General features: G+C 38.8%; 1 protein-coding gene across 2 annotated transcripts in view; it reads left to right on the forward strand.

Moving 5' to 3' along the window:
* Positions 1 to 3058, forward strand: part of KCNN2 (potassium calcium-activated channel subfamily N member 2) — a 524409-nt gene extending 521351 nt beyond the window's left edge. For both annotated transcript variants that reach the window (XM_042251962.2, XM_027971450.3), the window contains one exon: positions 2454 to 3058. In XM_042251962.2, coding sequence (XP_042107896.1) covers positions 2454 to 2741 — 288 coding nt within the window. In that variant the 3' untranslated portion in view covers positions 2742 to 3058. The remainder of the gene's footprint in view (positions 1 to 2453) is intronic.
* The last annotated feature ends 20306 nt before the right edge of the window (positions 3059 to 23364 follow it).

A 23364-nucleotide genomic window follows, 5' to 3' on the forward strand; every position in this document is an offset into this window, starting at 1 on the left:
AAATTAAAAGATGCTTACTCCTTGACAGGGAAGTTATGACCAACCTAGACAGCATATTCAAAAGCAGAGACATTACTTGCCAACAAGGGTCCGTCCAGTCAAGGCTATGGTTTTTCCAGTAGTCATGTATGGATGTGAGAGTTGGACTATAAAGAAAGCCTAGCACCAAAGAATTGATGCTTTTGAACTGTGGTCGTGGAGAAGACTCTTGAGAGTCCCTTAGACTGCAAGGAGATCCAACCAGTTCATCCTAAAGGAGATCAGTCCTGGGTGTTCACTGGAAGGACTGAAGCTAAAGCTGAAACTCCATTACTTTGGCCACCTCATGCAAAGAACTGACTCATTTGAAAAGTTAAAAACTGACTCCTAGCATCTTTCCTGATGCTGGGAAAGATTGAAGGCAGGAGGAGAAGGGGATGACAGAGGATGAGATGGTTGGATGGCATCACCGACTCAGTGGGGTAAACTCCGGGAGTTGGTGATGGACAGGGAGGGAGGCCTGGCGTGCTGCAGTCCATGGCGTCACAAAGAGTCAGACATGATTGAGCGACTGAACTGAAGTGAAATCCTAGGAGGTCATGTATCGTTCATTTAAGCTGGGCAGCACATATATATGAGGCCTGAAGATGTGCTCAACTAATGTTTACACCCGTGGTTCTCACTGGGACACATTGTGAACAAAGAAAGAGCAGGTTCTTATTATCACTCTTAGAACGAATGATAAAAGAAATTGGGTATTTTTATGAAAAAATAAAAGATGTCATTTGAAAATATATATAATATGTATCATTTTACTATAATACATACTATTATACATAATAAATATACTCTTGAAGGAAAATTATATATCTGTAAGGCAAGATGCTGTGTCTTTCAGTTACTTCTTTAGTGCCATGCTTATTATTATTGCACTACTGTCCATGACATAAAGAGTTTAGTACTTGCTGAATGAATAGTCTCATATAGTCTCAAGACTGTATAGTAAACATAGAGTTAATGAACTGTCTTCCTGGCCAAACCCAGGAAGGTTTGCCTATGTTCAAATCCCATGGACGGAGGAGCCTGGTAGGCTGCAGTCCATGGGGTCGCTAAGAGTCGGACACAACTGAGCGACTTCACTTTCACTAGCTTCCTTATTCAGTAAGTTCATTTGTCATCACTAAGAGGTTGATAAACAGGATAAGAACATATATTATAGAGGGAAATATGATAGGAGAGCAGGCTTAGCCATAAAGGTCTGAGGCTTGGGAAAGCCTGCAGTGGGCTAAGGTTAATGTCACCAGCTTTCCTTTCCTGATCACCCTCTTCCCTCTCTGGTCCTGAGCTGGTCAGCACTGAAGTCTCTTTCCCTGTCTCTTGTCTCCCTATTTCCAGCACTATAACTGGGAGTCAGTTATGAATACCCTCTGATCAGGACAACCAGTTGCAAAATTCACTAGGATACCAAAAATGTTTTCATATTTCAAACAACTTAGTTCTAATTAAGCCATAGCTAACAAGGTGGATTGGTAACTTTAGTATCTCCTCTAACATTTATTCTCTCCCTGCTGCTGCTGCTAAGTCGCTTCAGTCGTGTCTGACTCTGTGCGACCCCATAGACGGCAGCCCACCAGGCTCCCCTGTCCCTGGGATTCTCCAGGCAAGAACACTGGAGTGGGTTGCCATTTACTTCTCCAATGCATGAAAGTGAAAAGGGAAAGTGAAGTCGCTCAGTTGTGTCCGACTCTTAGCGACCCCATGGACTGCAGCCCACCAGGCTCCTCCGTCCATGGGATTTGCCAGGCAAGAGTACTAGAGTGGGGTGCCATTGCCTTCTCTTGCTAGTTATCTGTAAAAACTCTATTTGACCCAAAGGAGAGCCTATAATTTGGAACATAAGGCAGCAAAAAGATATTTAGGCATTTTTTAATTGCTTTAAGTTACTAAATTACTTGATCAAATCAGTTTGTCCTAAACTTCATTCATATTCCAGTCAAAATGTCTGCTATATCCCAATACTATCTGCACTATTATATATTGTTCTTTAAAATCGGCTTGTTTTTAATAATCAGCCTTGCCCTATTTAGTATTACATGTTACAAAATGTATTTGACATGCTAACTTTTCTAGCAGCCCTTAAAGTATATACATACATATAAAATCAAAACATGTTTGTCTCTCCACATACCACTTAAAATCCTTGGACATACCACCAGCAATACCTGAGCACCATTTTCTGCCACTGGATCAAATTAATTCCTAAGGTCTTACTCTTCTAAGTCCTGGCATTGAACAGACACACCAAATTTGTTTGGCCAGGTCACGTGTTCAGTTAGCTGACACCCCTGTTGCACTGCAAGTTGCCAAAAGGAGACCAGCCCTCAAGCTCTGATAGCTGGCTAGTGTGCTTCCAGGGCAAATGTAATTAAACCTTCATTCTTTGTCTCTCTGTTCTTCTCAATCTTATTTTCTAGACCCAGAACATCATGTATGACATGATTTCCGACTTAAATGAAAGAAGTGAAGACTTTGAGAAGAGGATTGTTACCCTGGAAACGAAGTTAGAGACTTTGATTGGTAGCATCCATGCCCTGCCTGGGCTCATAAGCCAAACCATCAGGCAGCAGCAGAGAGACTTCCTCGAGGCTCAGATGGAGAACTATGACAAGCACGTCCCCTACGATGCTGAGCGGTCCCGGTCCTCGTCCAGGAGGCGGCGGTCCTCCTCTACAGCGCCACCAACTTCATCAGAGAGTAGCTAGAAGAGAATCAGTTAACCACAAAATAAGACTTTTTGCCATCATATGGTCAATATTTTAGCTTTTATTGTAAAGCCCCTATGGTTCTAATCAGCGTTATCCGGGTTCTGATGTCAGAATCCTGGGAACCTGAACACTAAGTTTTAGGCCAAAATGAGTGAAAACTCTTTTTTTTTTTCTTTCAGATGCACAAGGAATGCACCTATTATTGCTATATAGATTGTTCCTCCTGTAATTTCACTAACTTTTTATTCATGCACTTCAAACAGACTTTACTACTACATTATATGATATATAATAAAAAAAAGTTAATTTCTGCACACATTTCGTCACTCGACATTTCTAAAGGCTTACTTTTCACATTATTTTCAAGGTAAAATGATTATCATCTAACGCACTTTGATCATTTTTATTTCCGAAAGTTTGGCCAGGCAGAAGTCTTTCAATTACTCCATACCTCTTCACTAAGATTTTCTCTCATTATGAAATATTATAGTCAAACCTATTTGACCCCGCCAGCTTACCATTCTTTGAGTTCACATGTCATTTCTATTTAATTTTGTTTCCAAATTATGTGGAAAGTGAGACTGTTACATCAAAACCTATAATATGAACTAGGGACACCGATGCTTTCAAGAATTATTTTATTCCTAGTTTACCAGCAAATTTGCCTGAAGAAAGTATCAGGGTACAACACTGTCTATCAACTAATGGTGCAGAATTTTAGATGTACACTACTTGTTTCATCTTTCCCCAAGAATTTATTATGAGAGGTCCATGGTTCACTCTTTGCATTATATACATACATGTTCATATACATATGTGGTTGCATAGCTCCTAATAGCATAATCAACATAAATGAGCATAACTCTAGCAAATGGTCAGTCTGTACTCTTGGTCTGTGGTTACATGTTTGGTACTGGGAAGTGAGTGGCATCTGCTAAATTTCAAAAGTTTTAGCATGCTTGTTTCACGGCTGTTAAGATCAGTTTCTGTGAAAAAGAACTCGATATTTATTGGTGCAAATACATCTCTTTCCACAATTACTCTAAAAATCCAGTGAGTTTGGGAAAACCACCTTTGAGGTAATAGCAGTTTGGATTTCTTTAACCTGGTAGTCTCTAGAGCCTAGGAAGAGCTGTCAGGGGTAACATGATAAAAATCAGGCTTCACTTGGACTGCTCTGAAACCAGTCCTCTCGGGCTGGCTTACACCTAAAAGAGACTCCTTCATTTTCAGAGAAGTCTGCCTTTGCCCTCTTCCCCTTGATTCTACACAACACCCTTTGGTGTCTGCCTTATGAGACAGCCTCCAGGTGTTTTTCTTAACACAAAACTAGAGCTACACATTTATCAGCTTGCATAATTCAATGAATAAAATCACTTTCATAACTATTTTCTATAATTGATGCAGAAATTCAAATGTTTCCATTCAAGATCAAGGACGTAAATGTATGATTCCTTCAGACTGCATGAGAATCACTTACCATTTATTACTCAAGCAGAGTGACTGAAAATAAAGCTCTTTCACACACCTTATATATTTCAGTGTAGAAAGAAGACAAGGCTTGCAAATAAGTAAAACTATTAGAGGACTGCTTATAGGAACAAACTGCTGGGTTAAATGAACTCAAGATTCCTACTCCAGTAGGATTTCTACTTCATGGATGAAATAAGAAAATTTTATTTTGGGTAACATACAAAAATACATCAAGTATTTGGTTCCTTCGGTAAGGAAGAGAGAAACTGAAAAAATGATTAATTCTTATGATTCTTGCAGTTCTTATCTAGTCTACCCCTGTGACTGAAAACCATAATAGCAGATAATTAAGCTTAATTATCAGTTTACTGATCAATTAGCACCACCATCACAGAAGACATCACTAGAAGACAATGGCAAAAATAATATATTGTTCCTCTTTTTGAAGAAGAGAGCAGAGACATGAGTTTTAATTTAGATTTCATTGCCTGGTGTTTATTCACCAGCTCCTTTAATTGTCCCTCATGGAAGATGTCATTTAATTCATCTTTTCCTGTTTCTTTATGCAAAGTATATGCAGACCAGTCATGATTAAACAAAAGTATATGGTCTTTTGTTTCTGTATTTTCAGTCGCTCAGTCGTGTCCGACTCTTTACAACCCCATGAATCACAGCACGCCAGGCCTCCCTGTCCATCACCAACTCCCGGAGTTCACCCAAACTCCTGTCCATCGAGTCAGTGATGCCATCCAGCCATCTCATCCTCTGTCGTCCCCTTCTCCTCCTGCCCCCAATCCCTCCCAGCATCAGAGTCTTTTCCAATGAGTCAACTCTTCACATGAGGTGGCCAAAGTACCAGAGTTTCAGTTTTAACATCATTCCTTCCAAAGAAATCCCAGGGCTGATCTCCTTCAGAATGGACTGGTTGGATCTCCTTGCAGTCCAAGGGACTCTCAAGAGTCTTTTCTGTATTTTAAATAATACCAAATATCCACAATTTGGAAGAGGAGGCGAGAACCCATCTGTTGCATAGAATTCGTGGTCAATGATCTGTTGAATGAACTTTACCTGATGTTACCAAGCCTTTCCCCACATGGCACTGAACATGAAGCAAGATCCTCTGAGGAGACCTTAGATTAGTCTTTAGTGAGCTCTATAACTTGCTCTAGTTTACACTCTTGTTTTCACAAATTTCTAATGATAACTGAATGTGTTACACTCCGACCTACCACGCCCTAGCCTCTCTTCTCTACAGCCAATAGCAGAACATACAACCACCACCGATCATTGTGAACGACAATGGCACCACCTTCCTCAATACTTTTCTTCATTTCCCCCTACTTATACACAGTGTCATGAGTTAGCCACTAGAAAGAAGATTCCATGCTCTTAAAAAATCATCAACCAAAGTCATAACAAGTAGTAGATCTAGAAAATTGTATATGTTTTCTCCCTAACGTCACCTCCACTGGCAACTGTTTTGCCAGAGACTCTCCATCAAAGCATCTGCAATAATCAAATAATTCTATTCCAAAACAATATGGAAATTGGGATAAAAATCTGTTGGTTGAGTTGCAGTCAAATCTTGAGAGATGGATTGAAGTTTGACAGCCCTGTTATTCGACTTTTCCCAATCTTGAGAAGTAGAATGAAAAAATGGAAAGAGGAGGTTAAAAGTCAGAATTGGGTTTAGAACAGAATTCTTGATAGTTCTGAATACTTGAGCACCCTTAGTCCTTCTGAGCCTCCTTTTCTCCTTTTTCTCATCTACAAAATGAATATAAAAAGACACAGATATCAGTGGAGCTCTGCAAATCCTAGCGTTAAATGATGGTAGGTATTTTTTAATGTTATTTCAAATATAACACAACAAATATAAAACATCCCATTGCCTATCTTTTTGACTTTTAATACCTCATAGTAGAGGTTATGAATTCTTCCACTCACCTAGTTAATTCTGAAAACAAATACTGAACGATGGATTCATTTATTGATTTCCTGATCCTGTAACTCTTTTTAAGTGATCCTAGAATGTGTGTCTGTGTGCGTATGCTTGCTGAGTTGTGTCTGACTCTTTGCGCCCCATGGACTGTAACCCACCAGGCTCCTCTGCCTATGGAATTTTCCAGGCAAGAAATAGTGGAGTAGGTTGCCATTTCCTATTCCAGGAGATCTTCCCAACCCAGGGATCGGACCCATGTCTCTTGCGTCTCCTGCCTTGGCAGGTGGATTCTTTACCACTTGCACCACCTGGGAATCCCAATCCTAGAATATCAACAGGTGTATTTATGTGTATATATAGATATATTCTTTTTGTGGTTCTGTCCTATTCTTGCCTTCCCACAGAATCTCTTCATAAATATGATCCAGAAACATAGACAGTGCTTGTGCCTTGTGCTCAGGACTTGGAATACTTGATTAGGGGTGTGCTGGTGGGGTCAATCAAGACTTAGACCAGAACCATGCCTTTAGTTCAGGAGCCTTAACATACTTCTCCCTGTCTGTGTAGCCCTCCCTGAAATAGTGTGTGCATTCTAGCAAAACTGTCAAGTCAATCTATTCAGAGAGAATTATCAAACTGGTTGTTTAACAGATAGTGTTCTGGAAGACGTGAGGCTTGAAGCATCAAAAGGTATGATACGAGGAACACCTCTCCTTGCTGTCCTGCAAGAGGCCCTGATGAGCATGCTGTATTTCAGTTTTCTAGGCCAGGGGACAAAAAGACAAAAGCCCTGGCAGTGATGCTTTCTAAAACTTACTGTATTCAATATGTTACAAGTCAGTGAACCCAGAAATGGAAAACATATCACAGGTATTGCTTATTTTGAGCTGTTAGAAATACTTCGAATTTTTTCCCCCCAGACCTGTCCTTTTCTCCACTTACAGGTTTTCCTCTGACCCAGTGTTCTTGGCATTCCCACATGGTATTGGGGGTGGGGAGCCGCTACAAGAGGAATTAGAAATGTGGGACTGCTCATCCTGGTAGTGTTAGAACCTCTGGATTGGAGCTCGTTCAGCTTCAGATCCAGATAAAGGTTAAGTGAGAGGGAGGCAGGGGTCTACAGACTGCAGCCAAGTGCAAAGCTGAACAGAGGGTTTCCTCCTCTCCCATCTCCCACTTTCTCAGTAACTTGCCTCCTCTACTCCTTGTTAGGGAAGCAGCTCTGGCCTCTTGCCAGAGCCCAGTTATTCAGTTGTCAATTTCCCTGAGGTCACCTACCCTGGCCAAAAATAAAATATATATATATATATGGGGGGGGGGGCAGTGAAACTTAGCTCCCTCAGTCAAGGTAAACGAATGGAAATATTTGAGGACTTTCACTCAAGGGGAAAACGCACATGTGCTGTGGGCCATTTTGTGAGTCCCACATGAGTGACAAGGGATTCAAACAGGTCATAGAACAACCTGGGTGGTCACCCATGTCCTGAGGCAAAGGCACCTACCACCTCTGCTGAAACTGGCCAGTTCCCGAGCTGTCAGTCACACAGGCCAGCACTGTACACACTTGTGAGACTGTAGCCATCAGCCCTCCTCAGATGGAAGGTGAGAGAGGGGATATGACACTAAAATAAAGGTACCATCAGCATCTTTTGTCAACCCCCAAAGAAATCAACCCTGAGTGTTCATTGGAAGGACTGATACTGAAGCTGAAGCTCCAATACTTTGGCCACCTGATGCGAATAGCTGGCTCATCAGAAAAGACCCTGATGCTGGGAAAGATTGAAGGCAGGAGGAGAAGGGGGTGACAGACAATGAGATGGTTGGGTGGCATCACCGACTCAATGGACATGAGTCTGAGCAAGCTCTGAGAGATAGTGAAGGACGAGAAGCCTGGCGAGGTGCAGTCCTTGGGGTCACAAAGAGTCAGACACGACTGAGCGACTGAACAACAGCAGCAGTATCTTCACTGTAAAGGGAGGATTGTAAAGGCTTTAGGAAGAAGATATTTGGTACAACGTCCAACAAAAATGTTGTGGTCATAACATTCCAGTAGCAGTAGTGTTAGTCGCTCAGTCGTGTCCAACTCTGTGACCCCATGGACTGTAGCCCACTAGTCTCCTCTGTCCTTGGGATTTTCCAAGCAAGAACACTGGAGTGGGTTGCCATGTCCTCCTCCAGGGGATCTTCCCAACCCAGCGATCAAACCCACATCTCTTATATCTCCTGCACTGGCAGGCAAGTTCTTTACCAAACCTACATTATTCTGAGATTTCCCAGGTGGTGAAGTGACTAAGAATCTGCATTCCAAATGCAGGGGGTCAGGGTCCAACCCCTGGTCAGGGAACTAGATCCCACAGGCTACAGTGAAGAGCTCATACACTGCAACTCAAGACCCCACATGTCACAACAAAGATCGAACATCCCACATGCCACAACTAAAACCTGGTTCTGTCAAATTAATGAATATTTTAAAAATAAGTACGTTTTTCTGTCTCAAAGCCCACCATTTTCACCATGTCAACAACCATCCCTTCAAGGAGACTAGATAGGTGCAGCCTGTCTCTTCAGGTTTTACACATATCATGTGATTACGTGTTACCTATCACCCCTCTTTCTCCTTCATTCTCACTTTCAGTTACTGTTACTGTTAATAAATGCAGGTCAAACATTCATAGTTTAGTGGCCTTAGGGAATAAAAGCTCAAAATTAGCCTTTCTGTTGGATAAAATCACTGTCCCAGACAGAAAACTGACAATCCCTAGACAAAAGACTTTAAGTGAGTCAATATTTTTATTTTTGAGTTTGTAGGGGAAATAATATTCACTGTGAGGAAAGGTTGAAATTTCTTAAATACAACTTCAATGGGCCACTTTTCATTTTCTTTCTTTCTTTCTTTAAAAGCTTGATGTTAATACTACTTTTACATGTTCTAAAATAAGTCTAGGGAGTTTGAGGATTATAATTCACTTAACAGAGAATACTGATAACAAAGGTGTTATTGCTCTTATATCAGGTTGCAGTGGAAAAAAAAGGTAAAAAAAAAAAAATTTTAGCGATTGGTCTATAGCTGCAGTGTGGAGTCCTTTATATCTTTATGAGATTTCTGTTCCTGCTTTTTTCTAGAAATAGTCACATTAATAGGATATCTTTTTGATATCAATAATAAAGAGAATCTAAAAATTGGTTAAAAAACAGTATTTTTTTTAATTTGAAGATTAAATATTTAGAGGAAAAACCTTTGCAAAAGTATTTAATGAAAACTTGTTTATAAAAAGGAGAAAAAGTATAACATGGGTCTTCATTCTTGACCTTGATGATTAGAAAACTATACATTAAAATGATTTTGGAAGAAACAAACAAACAAAAAGTAGCAAGAAAGCACAAAAAGGAGAAAGCACAAAGCAAGGAGTCCAAAGTAAAGAATAACATGAAGCCTGACAAGTAACAGTGGTTTAATTTACACTCTTAAAGGATAGATACTGTAAGATTGAGTTCAACATGAAATGCATCTATGTGCTTTTTAGAAAGGACATAAAATTATAGAAAAAACATTAAAACCCAAATTACAGGGGATAATTTAGTTTAGTGCAAACAACCAAAAACAGTGATGGCAACATTCATTTCAGACTAATGGAATTGAAGAGAAATAATATGAAGTCACAAAAGGATGGTCGTGTTAAATTGATCCTTGGAGAGAAAGCTGACATGAATTGCATGCACTAAAAACTAATACATATAAAGCAAACCTACCAGAAATAAAAGGAAAAACAATTGTGGTAGATTTTAAGATCCCTTTCATCCTGGAGAGATCAAATGAACCAAAAATCAATAGTCATGGTATCAAGAAAAATAATTATTATTAGAATTGGCCAAGAACTAACAGAAACATGAAAGATGTGCTTTTGGATAAATCATGTGGAGGAACTAGACAGACATTTTGAAAAAGGATGATACTCTTTCCAAACTTCACATCATACAAAAGACTACATTCCGAACGAAGCAGAGAGCTCAGTGTGAAAACCAAAACAGCTTAAGTATTAGAACACAGTGTGCATGACTTTTTCTAAAACCTAAGATAATGAATGATTTCCTAGACTCCAGAGGCAACAGAAGGCTGATTAATTTGATTACATAAAAATAAAAGAGCTACTGCATAGCATGGGAGAAAAGATGGTGACAAAGCCAAAAGAAGCTGATAAACTGGAAGAAATATTTGTAACATTTATTACAAAGGACCAAAATCTCTAATATAAAGAAAGAATCCCAAAAATTGAGAGAAAAAATTCTAAAACCCTGATAGAAAATAGAAAAATGGGCAAAAGATAGATGATTTTCCAAAGGATATAAAATTATCCTTATACATATCAAAAGATGTTATTTTCATTCATAGTAAGAGAAATGCTGATTAAAACTACCATTGAGTGGATGATATACCACTTCTCACCTATTAAACCAGCAAAAATTGGAAGTTTGACAGGATAATTTTTTTGGAAATAGGTATATAAGCATGTTAATGCTTTGCAGGTGGGAATGCCAAACGGTCCAAGCCTCAGGAAGAAAATCTGACAATATCTAAGAAAACTATGTTGGATTTCTTTGTGACCCAGAAACCCTTCTTTTAGGTTGTTTTTTTTCCAAAGATTTAATGTCCACATAATGAAAGTATATACAAAGTCATAAATTATAGTATTACTTGTAATTGTGAAATAAATACAATGTAAATACTGACATTTAAAATTTTTTTCTTCAAAATTGAAATACTTTGCAGCTACAAAAAAGACCCAAGGATGATCTCCTGAACAAATAGAAAATGACTTCCAGGATTAACTGATAAATGTCAAGAAGGCAAAGTGTAACAGTATATATGTGCACGTGTGCTCCATCATGTCCAGCTCTTCATGACCCTATAGACTGTAGCCCACCAGGGTTCTCTGTCCACAAGATTCTCCAGGCAAGAATACTGGAGTGGGTTGCCATTTCCTTCTCCATGGGATCAGCCCAATCCAGGGATCAAACCTGTGTCTCCTTGCACTGGCTGGTGGATTCTTTACCACTGAGCCACCTGGGGAGTCTAACAGTATAAATGTATGAAGAAGAAATAAGAAAACTACATCTATTTTTCAGAAATACTGGAAGGGTGAGCCAGAACCTGTAATGAAACTGTACACATATAGAGCAAAGCTAGGTATAGAGTGGAAGGGATGGGGAAGAGTAGCTGACACTTTGGTTCAGTTGCTCAGTCGTGTCCGACATTTTGTGACCCCATGAACTGCAGCAGCACACCATGCTTCCCAGTCCTTCACTATCTCTCAGAGCTTGCTCAAATTCATGTCCATTGAGTCAGTGATGTCATCCAACCATCTCACCCTCTGTCATCCCCTTCTCCTCCTGCCTTCAATCTTTCCCAGCATCAGGGTCTTTTCCAATGAGTCAGTTCTTGGCATCAGGTGGCCAAAGTTTTGGAGTTTCAGCTTCAGCATCAGTCCTTCCAATGAATATTCAGGACTGATTTCCTTTAGGATGGACTGGTTGGATCTCCCTGCAGTACAAGGGGCTAGCTGCACTTATTACATATTTACTTTTTGAATCCTGTTAATATTTGGGGTTCAAAAAATTGTAGCAATGAGAATATGAGAAAAACCCTAAAACAAAATACAACCATATAAAAGTGCATGTGTTGGGAGGGGAAATAATCTTAGTAGTATAATTTTTTATTTTGCACTAATCATAGACCTACAAAATATTTGCAAAAGCACTACTTCCTTACATCCTTTACTCCACTTCCCTTAATGTTAACATCTTATATAATAACCATGGTGTAATCATAAAAACAAATTAACACTGGTACAATATTAACTACAGACCTTATTTTAAAAGAAAAATGCACATGTCTAAAGAAATGTAGTCGGATTGTGTTTCACAGTAGTGTGGGTTAGCATTTCTGAAACTACTTTCTCTACATTGGAAGGTTGAGAAAATGAATAAATCTATTGAGGACAGTGGGACCAGGTTTCTCACTTTTGGAGACGGGAGTTATCAGTGCAAAATGACATTAGACTGGGAACAACCCTGTACCATTGGAATTGAACTGAAGTATCAGTATGGACTCATGGATACAGGAATAGAGATATATGTTTAAGTACACATATGTTTGTGTGTTTATTTCCTAATTTGGCTTACTGTAAGCACCTAGAGACAGAAAAACAAAAATCCAAACCTAGTGCTCGCATCTTGCATTCTTAAAACCAATCTCCACTAAACATTCAACAGCATTCTCCTTGAAGAAATGCAGATTCCAGGAGTAGGGCAGGGAAGTTTAAAATAAGCCTGAGCAACTTATGCCAAGAGTAAGAAACATTCAAATGATAGCATGAGGACCCCAAGGGCACAGAGGCCAGTCTGAGTGCACACAAATCATAAAGTCATAAATCTGGATAATTTGAGCATCAAAAATACTGATATTACAATAATTTATAATCCATTAAATTAAAAGAGAATATATGTGTCCGTGCTTAATAAATGGACTTCCCTTATGGCTCAGCTGGTAAAGAATCCACCTGCAATGCAGTAGACCCCGGCTTTATTCCAGGATTGGGAAGATCCCCTGGAGGAGAGGGCATGGCAACCCACTCCAGTATTCTGGCCTGGAGAATTCCATAGACTATTCCATGGGGTCACAAAGAGTAATGACTGAGCTTAATAAATAAGGAAGCAAAACTCTTCCTTATGTGGGGTGAAAGTTTGTGGAGACCAGGATGGATATTCACAAAGTGTCAAAATATCTCCCAATACCTTATCCAACAAATTACAAAGGGTTAATTGTAATTTTACTGTTGAAAAAAAAAAAACTAAAGAAAAACCTAGTGACCAATTCTTCAATCAAGGAAACAAAGAAGCATCACCAGTAATGGTGCAAACCAATGTCATATGGCTCTTTATATGATGCAATATTGAAGGTGGAGGAGAAGGGGACGACAGGATGAGATGGTTGGATGGCATCACCGACTTGATGGACATGAATTTGGGCAAGCTCCTGGAATTGGTGATGGGCAGGGAAGCCTGGCATGCTGCAGTCCATGGGGTCGCAAGGAGTCAGACACAACTGAGCAACTGCACTAAACTGATGATGCAATAAGAAGGACCCATTATGCATGTGATATTTCTGCTAAAAACGCACGAGCTGAATCTAGTAATATGGAACTAGCAGAAAGTTCAAAGACAAAAATTCCCCAAAATGCAAATTGATTAAAAAAAACAAACAAATTAGCCATTACTTTTCAAAACTGTCAATTTTAGAAAAGACAAAGAAAGCCTGAGGAAATATTCTAGATAAACAGAAATTAAATCTATATAACAACTAAATGCTAGTCAATTTCCTGCATTAGATCCTGGACTAGCAGAAACAAACAAATTATGAAGAACATTTACAGGGAAAACTGGCAAAATCTGAGCATGGACTATCAATTAGGTCATGATTTGTACCAATCTTAAATTTTCTTATTTTGCTAACATTATTGTGATTATACAAGTCAAAGCTTTGTTCTTAAAAAAATGCACATTTAAAATTTATCATTAAAGAGCATAATGTCTTCAACTTACTCCCAAATGGTCCGGAAAAATGTCACCTGTCACGAGACAAAAACCGGGGGGTGGGGGGGTGGGGCTGAAAGGAGACTAATAAAAATGTTAACAATTAGTGAATTTAGTTGAAAAGTATACCAAAGTCCTTTGGATTATTTCTACAATTTTTCTATAAGTTTGAAATTATATCAGAATTATATCCAAAGGAAAATACAATCAACAGGGGGAAGATGAAGAGTTCTTTACAGGAAATAAAAATAATGGGATAGGTCTATATACAGTCATGGAAAGCTCTCCAAGGTACAGTATTACAGTTTTCTTCCTAAACTTGGAAAATAAATGAATTCCTACTCCACTTACATAACACACAAAACCATATGTGTCTCTGCATTCATACACATATGTGCAAAGGCTATTCGAATCCCACCTCTCCTCTGGGGCTCAGTTCAAATACTACTTTCTCCATAGTCTTCCCTGCTCATCTCAGTTGAAAATAAATGGGCCCTCCTCTGGCCTCTCAGAGAGTTTCCACGTTTTCCTCATGTGCTTAACACGCCCTGCCTCCTGCTGCACTTGAGATATACATGACCTCTAACCCATGAACAGAAAACAGACAGATGCTTATATGGGCAGCCTTCAAAAAATCAAAGCCTAGTGAATTGTTGATGCTATGTGCCCATGAATGTTTATTTACTGAATAGAAATACGTTGGCTTTGCCATTTCTTTTGCATGACAAGGCCAACATATTTCTGTTCAGTTAACAAACATTCATGGGCACATAGCATGTACAAGTGGTGCTAGTGGTAAATAATCTGTCTGTCAATGCAGAAGATGCAAGAAACACAGGTTCGATCCCTGGGTGGGGAAGATCCCCTGGAGTAGGAAAAGTGCACCCCATTCCAGTATTCTTGGCTGGAAAATTCCAAGGACGGAGGAACCTGGTGAGCTACAGCCCATGGCACCACAAACAGTCAGACACGACTGAGCAGAGCACGCATGTTGGCCTTGCAGGCAATATCCTAGCAAGGATCCTCCATCCTGATTAAAGAAAAATATTTCTCATCTCCTACTGGAGTGTTTGGAATTCTGAGTGTTCTCAAGTTATTATATTGTGCAGTCAGTTGATCTTCACCTAGAGCTTGATCTCGAGTTCCTGCTTCTTGGAGCCTAAGAGCAGGCTAAATATGGCTGAACCGCACCACAGCCAGGCTCCAGGGATATTTGCTTTCAAACACTTAACATTTGCTTTGTGTTACCCTTTTATTAGGAAGATTAAAATTGAAAGGGAAGCAAGTGAGGCAGGGCTTTCTTCTTCTGTCTCTGCAAGAACAGCTTGTTTCCATGACATTTATACAGGGAGCTTTTTCTAAATGACAAGCAGATTGTTAGAAGATGTTATTTTCTGTCTCTTTGCTTTGGATCTTCACTTAGTGGGTGTAATGTAAGAGAGATAGCCTCACTAGGAGGCTGACTGTCAGGTATATGGATTCAAGAGAGGATTGGTTGGGGGTTTGTTGAATTCTTTCTGTGGGGGTTGCTATAGCAGCAGCCCAACAGATTTGGCTAAAAGTTGTAAGATGTATTTGTGTTGTTATTTTTTACACAGAGTAACATTTCTGCAGATATAAGTGCCTGCTCTTTTTAGCCCCTTCTCTTAGTGAAGAAATCAAAGCCTCACAGAAGAAGCCATCCATGGGGGCAGCAAGAAGTCTGATCACCCAGGCCCAGGTGAAATAGCTAAGTTTAACTGAGGTTGAGGTCTGTCTTCTGCACCAAAGAGATCAGCCTTGAGGCCATGACAATGGATGAAGGAAATGCCAAGCCCTGCAACCCTGACCCGGGCCATATTCCATGCATGTAAGGAGTTACCATCACCTCCCATGCACACCACTTTGTGATGGGTTACAAACTGCTTTCATGCACATCACCCTTTTGAAAGAGCTCACAGAAGACTGGTTCATTTTCCATCACAAATCTCTTTCTCCTTTTACTTAACCCCTCACATTCTCATCGTTACTGCCTTGGTTCAGGCCTCATCACTAATACAGTGGGTTTGGCCAGTGAGACTCCAAGATCTTGGCATCCTCTGCAGGTGTGTGGGGCAGGGTGGGGATTGGGGCGGGAGGAGAAGGGAAGATAAATGACCCTACAAGACTTATTATGTCACTCCTCCTTATGGAAGAACACAGCTGGCTCTGTACTGCCTACTAGATCAGTTCCAACCTCCTCAGGCCCTTCACACCTAGTTCCGAATCTCCTTTCTGCCTTGCACGTCCCCCTGCCCTTGCTCGAAGCCACTGCCCCAAGCATCCCACAGTGTGTTTCCCACACATATTATGCATGGAATTATCACTCTCTGCCCACAGATTTTTGTTAGTTTGGTCAGCAGAGCTTTTAGAAAAATATTTTGAGCTTGAATAAGTTTAAACAGGCATACGCTCTTTAGTTCGCCACAGGCTCCCTTGGAATCCCTGCCTACCCCTACTCCACTTTGTATCTTTATATCCCTTGCTTGGCCCCTGAAAGCATCGGAATTTATGCCTCTTGATTGAGAGCTGCGTTTACTTCCTGATAATTAAATCCTCACCATTAGGATCTAGAGCAAACATCACCTACCAATTTAAAACATGGCACGGCTTGTCCAGGAAGGTGGGTTGCTGCATCTGCTGGGCTCCCTCCCACTCTTCTCATTCTTCTACAACAGCTCTGATGTAACTATTATAATTAACATATAATTATGTTTATATCCTTCTACTCAAATCATATCGTCAGCTTCCTCAGGAGAAACCAGGCTGAAAATTGTCTATATACACACTGATAGGCAGACTGCTGGACTCTGTGAACACTTGTTGGATAAATGAACAAGATGGCCAACCAAGTCTCAAGTCAGTTTAGCATATTCAATGGCACAAGCCTTGCAATGCACAATGCCTCAAGTTGAGTCCTGGTCTTCTAACCAAGAGCAGGCTTTTCATAGGTCCCCATACTACCAGAGCCTCAGAAGCAAAAGGGCAATGATTTCTTTGTTCTAGTCAACTGGCTTTACTGCATATAGCTGGTCCTCACATCAGTTCAGCTCAGTTCAGTTCAGTCACTCAGTCATGTCGGACTCTTTCTGACCCCATGGACTACAGCATGCCAGGCCTCCCTGTCCATCATCAACTCCCAGAGTTTACTCAAACCCACATCAGGTCCTCACATCAGGGAGTTCTCAAAGCCAGAACACTGATTAAGTCCATGTGATATTTGTAGAGACACCAGCAATAAAACATAAGTGTTGCCAGGCATTCTCCTTCCCTCACCTTCTGAAGAGGAGTTTGGTTGTGGGTCTACAGAGGTATCTTCAAGGTCAATGGAATGAAGCAGAAATGAAGAAACAAACCCAAAGAAAGAGGTAGATAGTCCTAAAAGAGCAATTGGAGGAACACGGGGTAGAAAAGGCTGAGGAGTGAAGAACTGAAAAGATAGAAAGGGAAATAAGGAAAGCTACTGGGTCCTGTGAGACTTGGTAAACAATTGCTCAAGAGAAATTTTAGAAAATTTTGCTGCATATGGAGTTGTTTTATTTTCTGCTTCACCATTCCCCTGAAGAAGGCCTTCTTGCAGAGGTCTCTGTGACCTCTCCTCCAAGCCCTGGCAATCATATTTGTATTTGTCTGGGATATGCCACAGGGCAAAGCAACAGCATCAATGCTCAGAACCATTTGGTAACATATTTACTTATTGTTTCATATTCAAACTTACAAAAAAAGTAGAGAGAAGGTGGAATCTGAGGCAGATGCTATCAAGGATGGATTAATGTAGTCTCCTTGAGGAGCTGACCTTTTATCTTTATGAAATGGCCCCAATCATTTCTAGTAACTCTCCTTATCTTGAAGCTTTCTTTGTTTGAAATCATTAGAGCTAACCTATCCTTTTATGATTAGTATTTCCATGGGTATTTTTTCTATATTTTAACTTTCAATTTGTCTTTGTATTTGCTTTCAAAGTGAATCCCTTATAAACAGCAAATAATTGAGTCTTCCTTTTCATTTCCAATCCGGTCTAATAACCTTTAACTGAAATTTTTGGTCCATTTACATTTAATGTACTCACTGATATGGTTGAGGAGTGTAAGTCTACACCTTCCTGGTCTGTTTCTTTTTTATGTGTTCTATTTGGTTTTTGTTCCTCCTTTTCTAACTCCTTTTCAAGTAATTGAATAAATTTTAGTATTCCATTTTTTTTTGAACTTAAGAGTCATCTGATAGATATTAAACAGAAGTCCAGAGAGATCACCTGATTCATTAAGTTTCTTCCAAAGTCAGAAGAGATATTACAAAAAATATTCTTTCAGATGTTATGAAAGAGCTCTCTGAAGATAATATAGAAGAGCTAAGATCTTCCAGGATGCTAATAAATAAATTGCAAGCAAGGTGAATTACAGGAAAAAAAAATCTTTGAAAAGCCAAACTTTTCAAACTTGAAAAATGTTGCTCTTTGGTTTGATGGGATTTGTAAACCATTTTCATCATCCCCTACCTCTCTGCTCCTCTATCTAAGTAGGAACAAATGAAATAATGTCTGAAATTCCTGTGTAGGCAGCAAAACTCTTCACTAGTACACACAGAAACATTACTATTTGTTTCACCAGCTTTCTCCAGTTCATTCATTGTTTAATCAGCTTAAGATCATAGTACAGATATTTGGACCCCATGTTTCTTGAAGCCTTTCACTTGATAACTGTGTCTTGCTTCCTTTAGATGTCACATAGCACAGCTACATAAAGAAAAACACTTTTACATTATAGCTGAAATTATGTCTCAGATTTGGCTCAAATAGGTGGGGAGAAATACTTGGAAAGGCAGGAGTTGACAGATCATTCAAATCAGACAATAGCCAGCTGAGGGCATGTACAGAATATGCACATTTAAGGATGTTTTGTTAAATAAATCAGCAATATACTGATTGTCTAGTATGCTTGACTTCCTGTATCTCTGCCATCAACTGACTGTTTAACCAGCCCAGAGCATTCAAGCTTTCTGGTTCTTTAATTTTTCAACTATACTTTATGCTCATACATCAGAGTACCTAATATTGTATTACAGCATTAATTCTCCTTGAATTGATTTATAGATTCAGGCAATCTCATTAAAACCTCAGCAAGTATTTCTATAAAAATTGACAAGCTGATTTAAAAAATGGAAATGCAAATGACCTAATACAGCCAAAATAGCACTGAAAAAGAAGAAAAGATCTGGAGGAGTCAAACATTTACTTGAAATCACTGTGATGCTGGCATAATGGTATACTATTTAATATATGCATCAAGGGAACAGAAGAGAGGCCATAAAGTTACAAATAAATAAACATAAATATTTAGAGAGAATATATGTAATGTATGTGTCTGTGTGTGTATACACACGCACCAAGATAATTAAACAAGGAAAGGAAAATATTATTTTCAGCAAGGGGCCTGAACAATTGGATATCCATATTTAAAAACAGTAAAACTGACACTTATGTCACACCACATATAAAAATTGGGAACTGAGGCAATGGTTTTAGTTTTCCAGAATGCCATGAGGTTTGGTAATCCAAAGACAAATGATCTCTCCAGAAGCTTTGGCATGATTTCTAGTGGATCTCCTGACAATTCTGTTCAGAGTAAATGAACACTACCATGAGTCCAGTGCCCTTCCTAGAGAAACTAATTTCTATGAGAGCATCAGTGGAGATTCTATTTTTTATGTTATATACTTTTTACCCTTAGGATAAAGAAAAATGTCATTGTTATTGAGAGAAAATGCATTGCAATTTCAAGGACTCTGATTATTAAACCCACATTTGCTATATATCCCATCATCATAGTCTATAGAAACAGTGAAAGCTTTAGAAGTGTTTGGGTTTTAATGTTATTTTTGTTACCCTCATAAAACTAGTAATTTAGGATAGTTTGGCACCCAAACAAGCTGACAGCTACTGACATTGTAGATTTGAAAAATTTTCCACTTAGTGCAGTTAAAAATCATCCCAGCATGTTATAACTTTGTTGAATGACCATTCTGGTGTGCTTAACTATGCAAGTCATTAGCTTCTTTATTGCCATAGTCCATCTAGAGAAAAATAATTTTTTTCAATTACCTTTAAGAAAAAGCAGACTGATTTGCTAACTTCCTGCAAGGCACTAAGATATAGTCATGGATCAATGATTTAAGAAAACATTGACAAATGTTAACAACCATTTGTTAAGACATTCCTGCGTTTTTGATACTGTTTTGAATATTAAATCTAAAAATGAGTAAAACATATTCTTTTAGGTAGGAATCTGGACTTGTGTCTGCAGAGTTTTGGCGAAGTGTACCTGGATTTGATTAGATTCATTCTGTAATTGCTTCGGTTTCCTATTCAAGCTCTAACAATGCGATCTTGATCTGGCAGACAAAGAAGTGAACTGGGAATCAGATCATCTAATAAGGAGTTTGTATGACTTTCTTGTCACATCGCATTGCCTGCACCCTGGCTAGAATGTGGGGCCATTTACTGAGAAAATAACATCACTTATCTCTGAACCATTAACAAAGTACCTGTCCCTGGGTAGGTACTAAACCAACTCTATTGAATGAATGAATACTACACTGTAACTGCAGCTGTCTAAGAAGTTATAGTTGTGGTTCTTAATCTTTTCTGATTCATGAACTCCTTTGAGAACTAGGGGCAAGAAAAAAAATTTTTTTTTTTTTACCGGAGACAAATGCATGAATAATACAACGTTATGTAGGTTATTCAACGAGTATCCTGAAGCTCATTTCTGGTGTACATATTAATAATTTTATGCAGAATTTAAAAATTACTAATGTCTCTCTATTAACTGAAAGTGAAAGTGAAACTGTTAGTCACTCAGTCGTGTCCGTCCCTTTGTGACCCCATTGACTGTAGCCCATCAGGCTCCTCTGTCCATAGGATTCTCCAGGCAAGAATACGGGGTGGGTTGCCATTTCCTTCCGCAGGGTATCTTCCCAACCCAGGTCTCCCACATTGTAGACAGACTCTACTGACTGAGCCACCACAGAAAACTTCTATTAACTAATAATCTGCTATTTAAACTTCTAATTTACATATTCATAGTTGCATTTAGCCTGTTAGAGATCTTAAAATCTTCTTTGGAATAAAAAGTGTTCTAGAAGGATACTGTCCAAATTATACTGTTTATATTTCCAGCTGTCTCATTAACCAGTTGTATGGCTTTGGATAAATTCTATAAACAATCTATAAATGAAGGAGGTTCAACTAGATGGTTTCTAAAGTTCTTTATGACTCTGAAATTTTCAGTTCCAAAGCACTGGAATTTCCCTGATGAAGGAAGAGATGTGCGAAATGTAAATATGCTTCAATGGGGAAGCACTGAATATCATAAATATTCAATGATTTTTAAAAATATTTTTATAGCAAGCTCTTTGCATATACCTTCAGGAGTCCAAAGATCAGATCGATAGCTTAGACATGTATCAATTTTCAGGACTTTTCAGATTTCCATTGTGTAAGGGAGTGAATATTCTCTCTCCCCAGTGGCTATTTGACTTTTAACATAATCTATGGTCGCAAAAGATCACACATGACTGAGCATGCATGTATATACTGGGAACACCTTGTCAAAATTACTTCTGAATCCCAAGTCTAACATAAGGCATGTCCTGTAGAAAAAAAAGATTTGAACAAGAACAATCACAAAAGCTGATGATAGTGTTCAAAATATAGCATACTTCCTGTGAGACTTATCTTTTCATGGCATCAGATACAATATTTTGTGACATCAGTTCATGCAGTACTATATGCTGTTAAATTCATTTTTCTAAAATGCCACTTACATTATTTTTCTCCTCAACTCCAAAATCCTAAGTGCCTTACCACTCTCCCATGGAGTGAAGTCCTAAGTTTTATTTGTGCACATGAAACCCACCCACCATCTGGCCCCAGTGAACATTAGCTCTCCCTGTTCTCCCTAAACAGCATTCTATTTTAGACAAGTTAATCAGCCACATCCTGCCAGTATCTTCAAACCTGACTCCCTCCATGCCATGCTCAGGCTATGATACTTTCTTGCAGTCAAAGTCCCGTTAAGCATAGAGCTCTGTTTTCACTAGTAGTAAACAAGGAAAATTGACCCTCTTACCAAAACTATAACTAGAAAAAATTATTTTAAAAATTCATTTGAGTTCTCATGGAGCTAATAAATAAATAAAAGTGAAGAATTGTAAGTCAATATCTGTAAGATAAAGGAAAGATGGATAATTGAGTAGAATATTGGGGGTTACTCATGCACATATTATCTGCTGATTCTGTAACTGCACACTGAGAAGTTGAGCAGAGCTTTGGACAATCACAGTGACAAAGTAACATGGGTTAGAGTTTGGACTACACAAAGGAAGACAGGAAGATCGACATCTTAGCAATAGAAAAGTGGACTAAGAAACTGATTATATTTCAGAACCTAAACTTCAGATTGGTATCATTTTGGGTTCTAACAGTATTAAGGTGATTCAGATGGCTAGTACCCCTCCTTTCTGTAAGGAAAAAAAAAATGTCTCTCTTCTGCAGAGATGATAAAACAGACACACACTTTAGACTCCACATTATCTCTAAATCATTTCATATATTATATCCTGAAAAAAGCATAAAAGTGTCAGCTGCTCAGTCAAGTCCATCTCTTTGCAACCCCATGGACTGTAGCCCACCAGACTCCTTTGTCCATGGAATTCTCCAGGCAAGAATACTGGGATAGGTAGCCATTCCCATATTCCAGGGGATCTTCCCAGCCCAGGGGTAAAACCTGAGTCTCTCACGTTGTAGGCAGATTCTTTATCATCTGAGCCACCAGGAAAGCCCTACTATATCCTGAACCCAACTATAAAAATCACTAACTACAAATAGAGTGAGCAACATTTTACAAAGCCAAGAAAAACAATAAATTATAGAAATAAACCCTTAAGAGACCTTCAAAATGGAGTTATCAGACACAGACTTTAACTTCACATAGTAGATCCTTGAACAATGCGAAAGTTAGGGGCACTGACCCAAAATTCACAACTTTTAACTCCTCAAAAACTTAACTACTACTGCTACTAGTAGAAAAACAAACAAACAAACAAATAAACAAAACCAACCCTAACTACTAACAGTCTGCTACTGATGAGAAGCGTTACCAGTAACAAACAGTTGATTAACACATATTTTGTATGTTATATGTACTACATACTATATCCTTACAGAAGAGTAAGATAGAAAAAAGTTTAAGAATAACATGAGGAAATATATTTATATAGTATATATATTTATTGAAAAAGTATTCATGTATAAGGGGACCTATACAGTTCAAACCTGTTGTTGTTCAAGGATAAATTGTACATTCAACAAAACAGAAGACTGAATTTAAAATCAAAACCACAAACACACACACACACACACAAAGAGACCTGGGCTTACTAGAAAAAAAAAAAAAAAGAAGAAGAAAGAAAATTTTAAAAAACAACTAAAAATCCTAAAACTGGAAAAAAAATTGATATTAAGAATTAAAAAGAAAAAATTAAAAGCAAATAAGACTTCATGAAAGGAAAGATTTGTGAAGTGTAAGAAATGTCAGAGGA

The sequence above is a fragment of the Ovis aries genome, chromosome 7, assembly GCF_016772045.2.
Source record: "Ovis aries strain OAR_USU_Benz2616 breed Rambouillet chromosome 7, ARS-UI_Ramb_v3.0, whole genome shotgun sequence".
Classification (NCBI taxonomy): domain Eukaryota; kingdom Metazoa; phylum Chordata; class Mammalia; order Artiodactyla; family Bovidae; genus Ovis; species Ovis aries.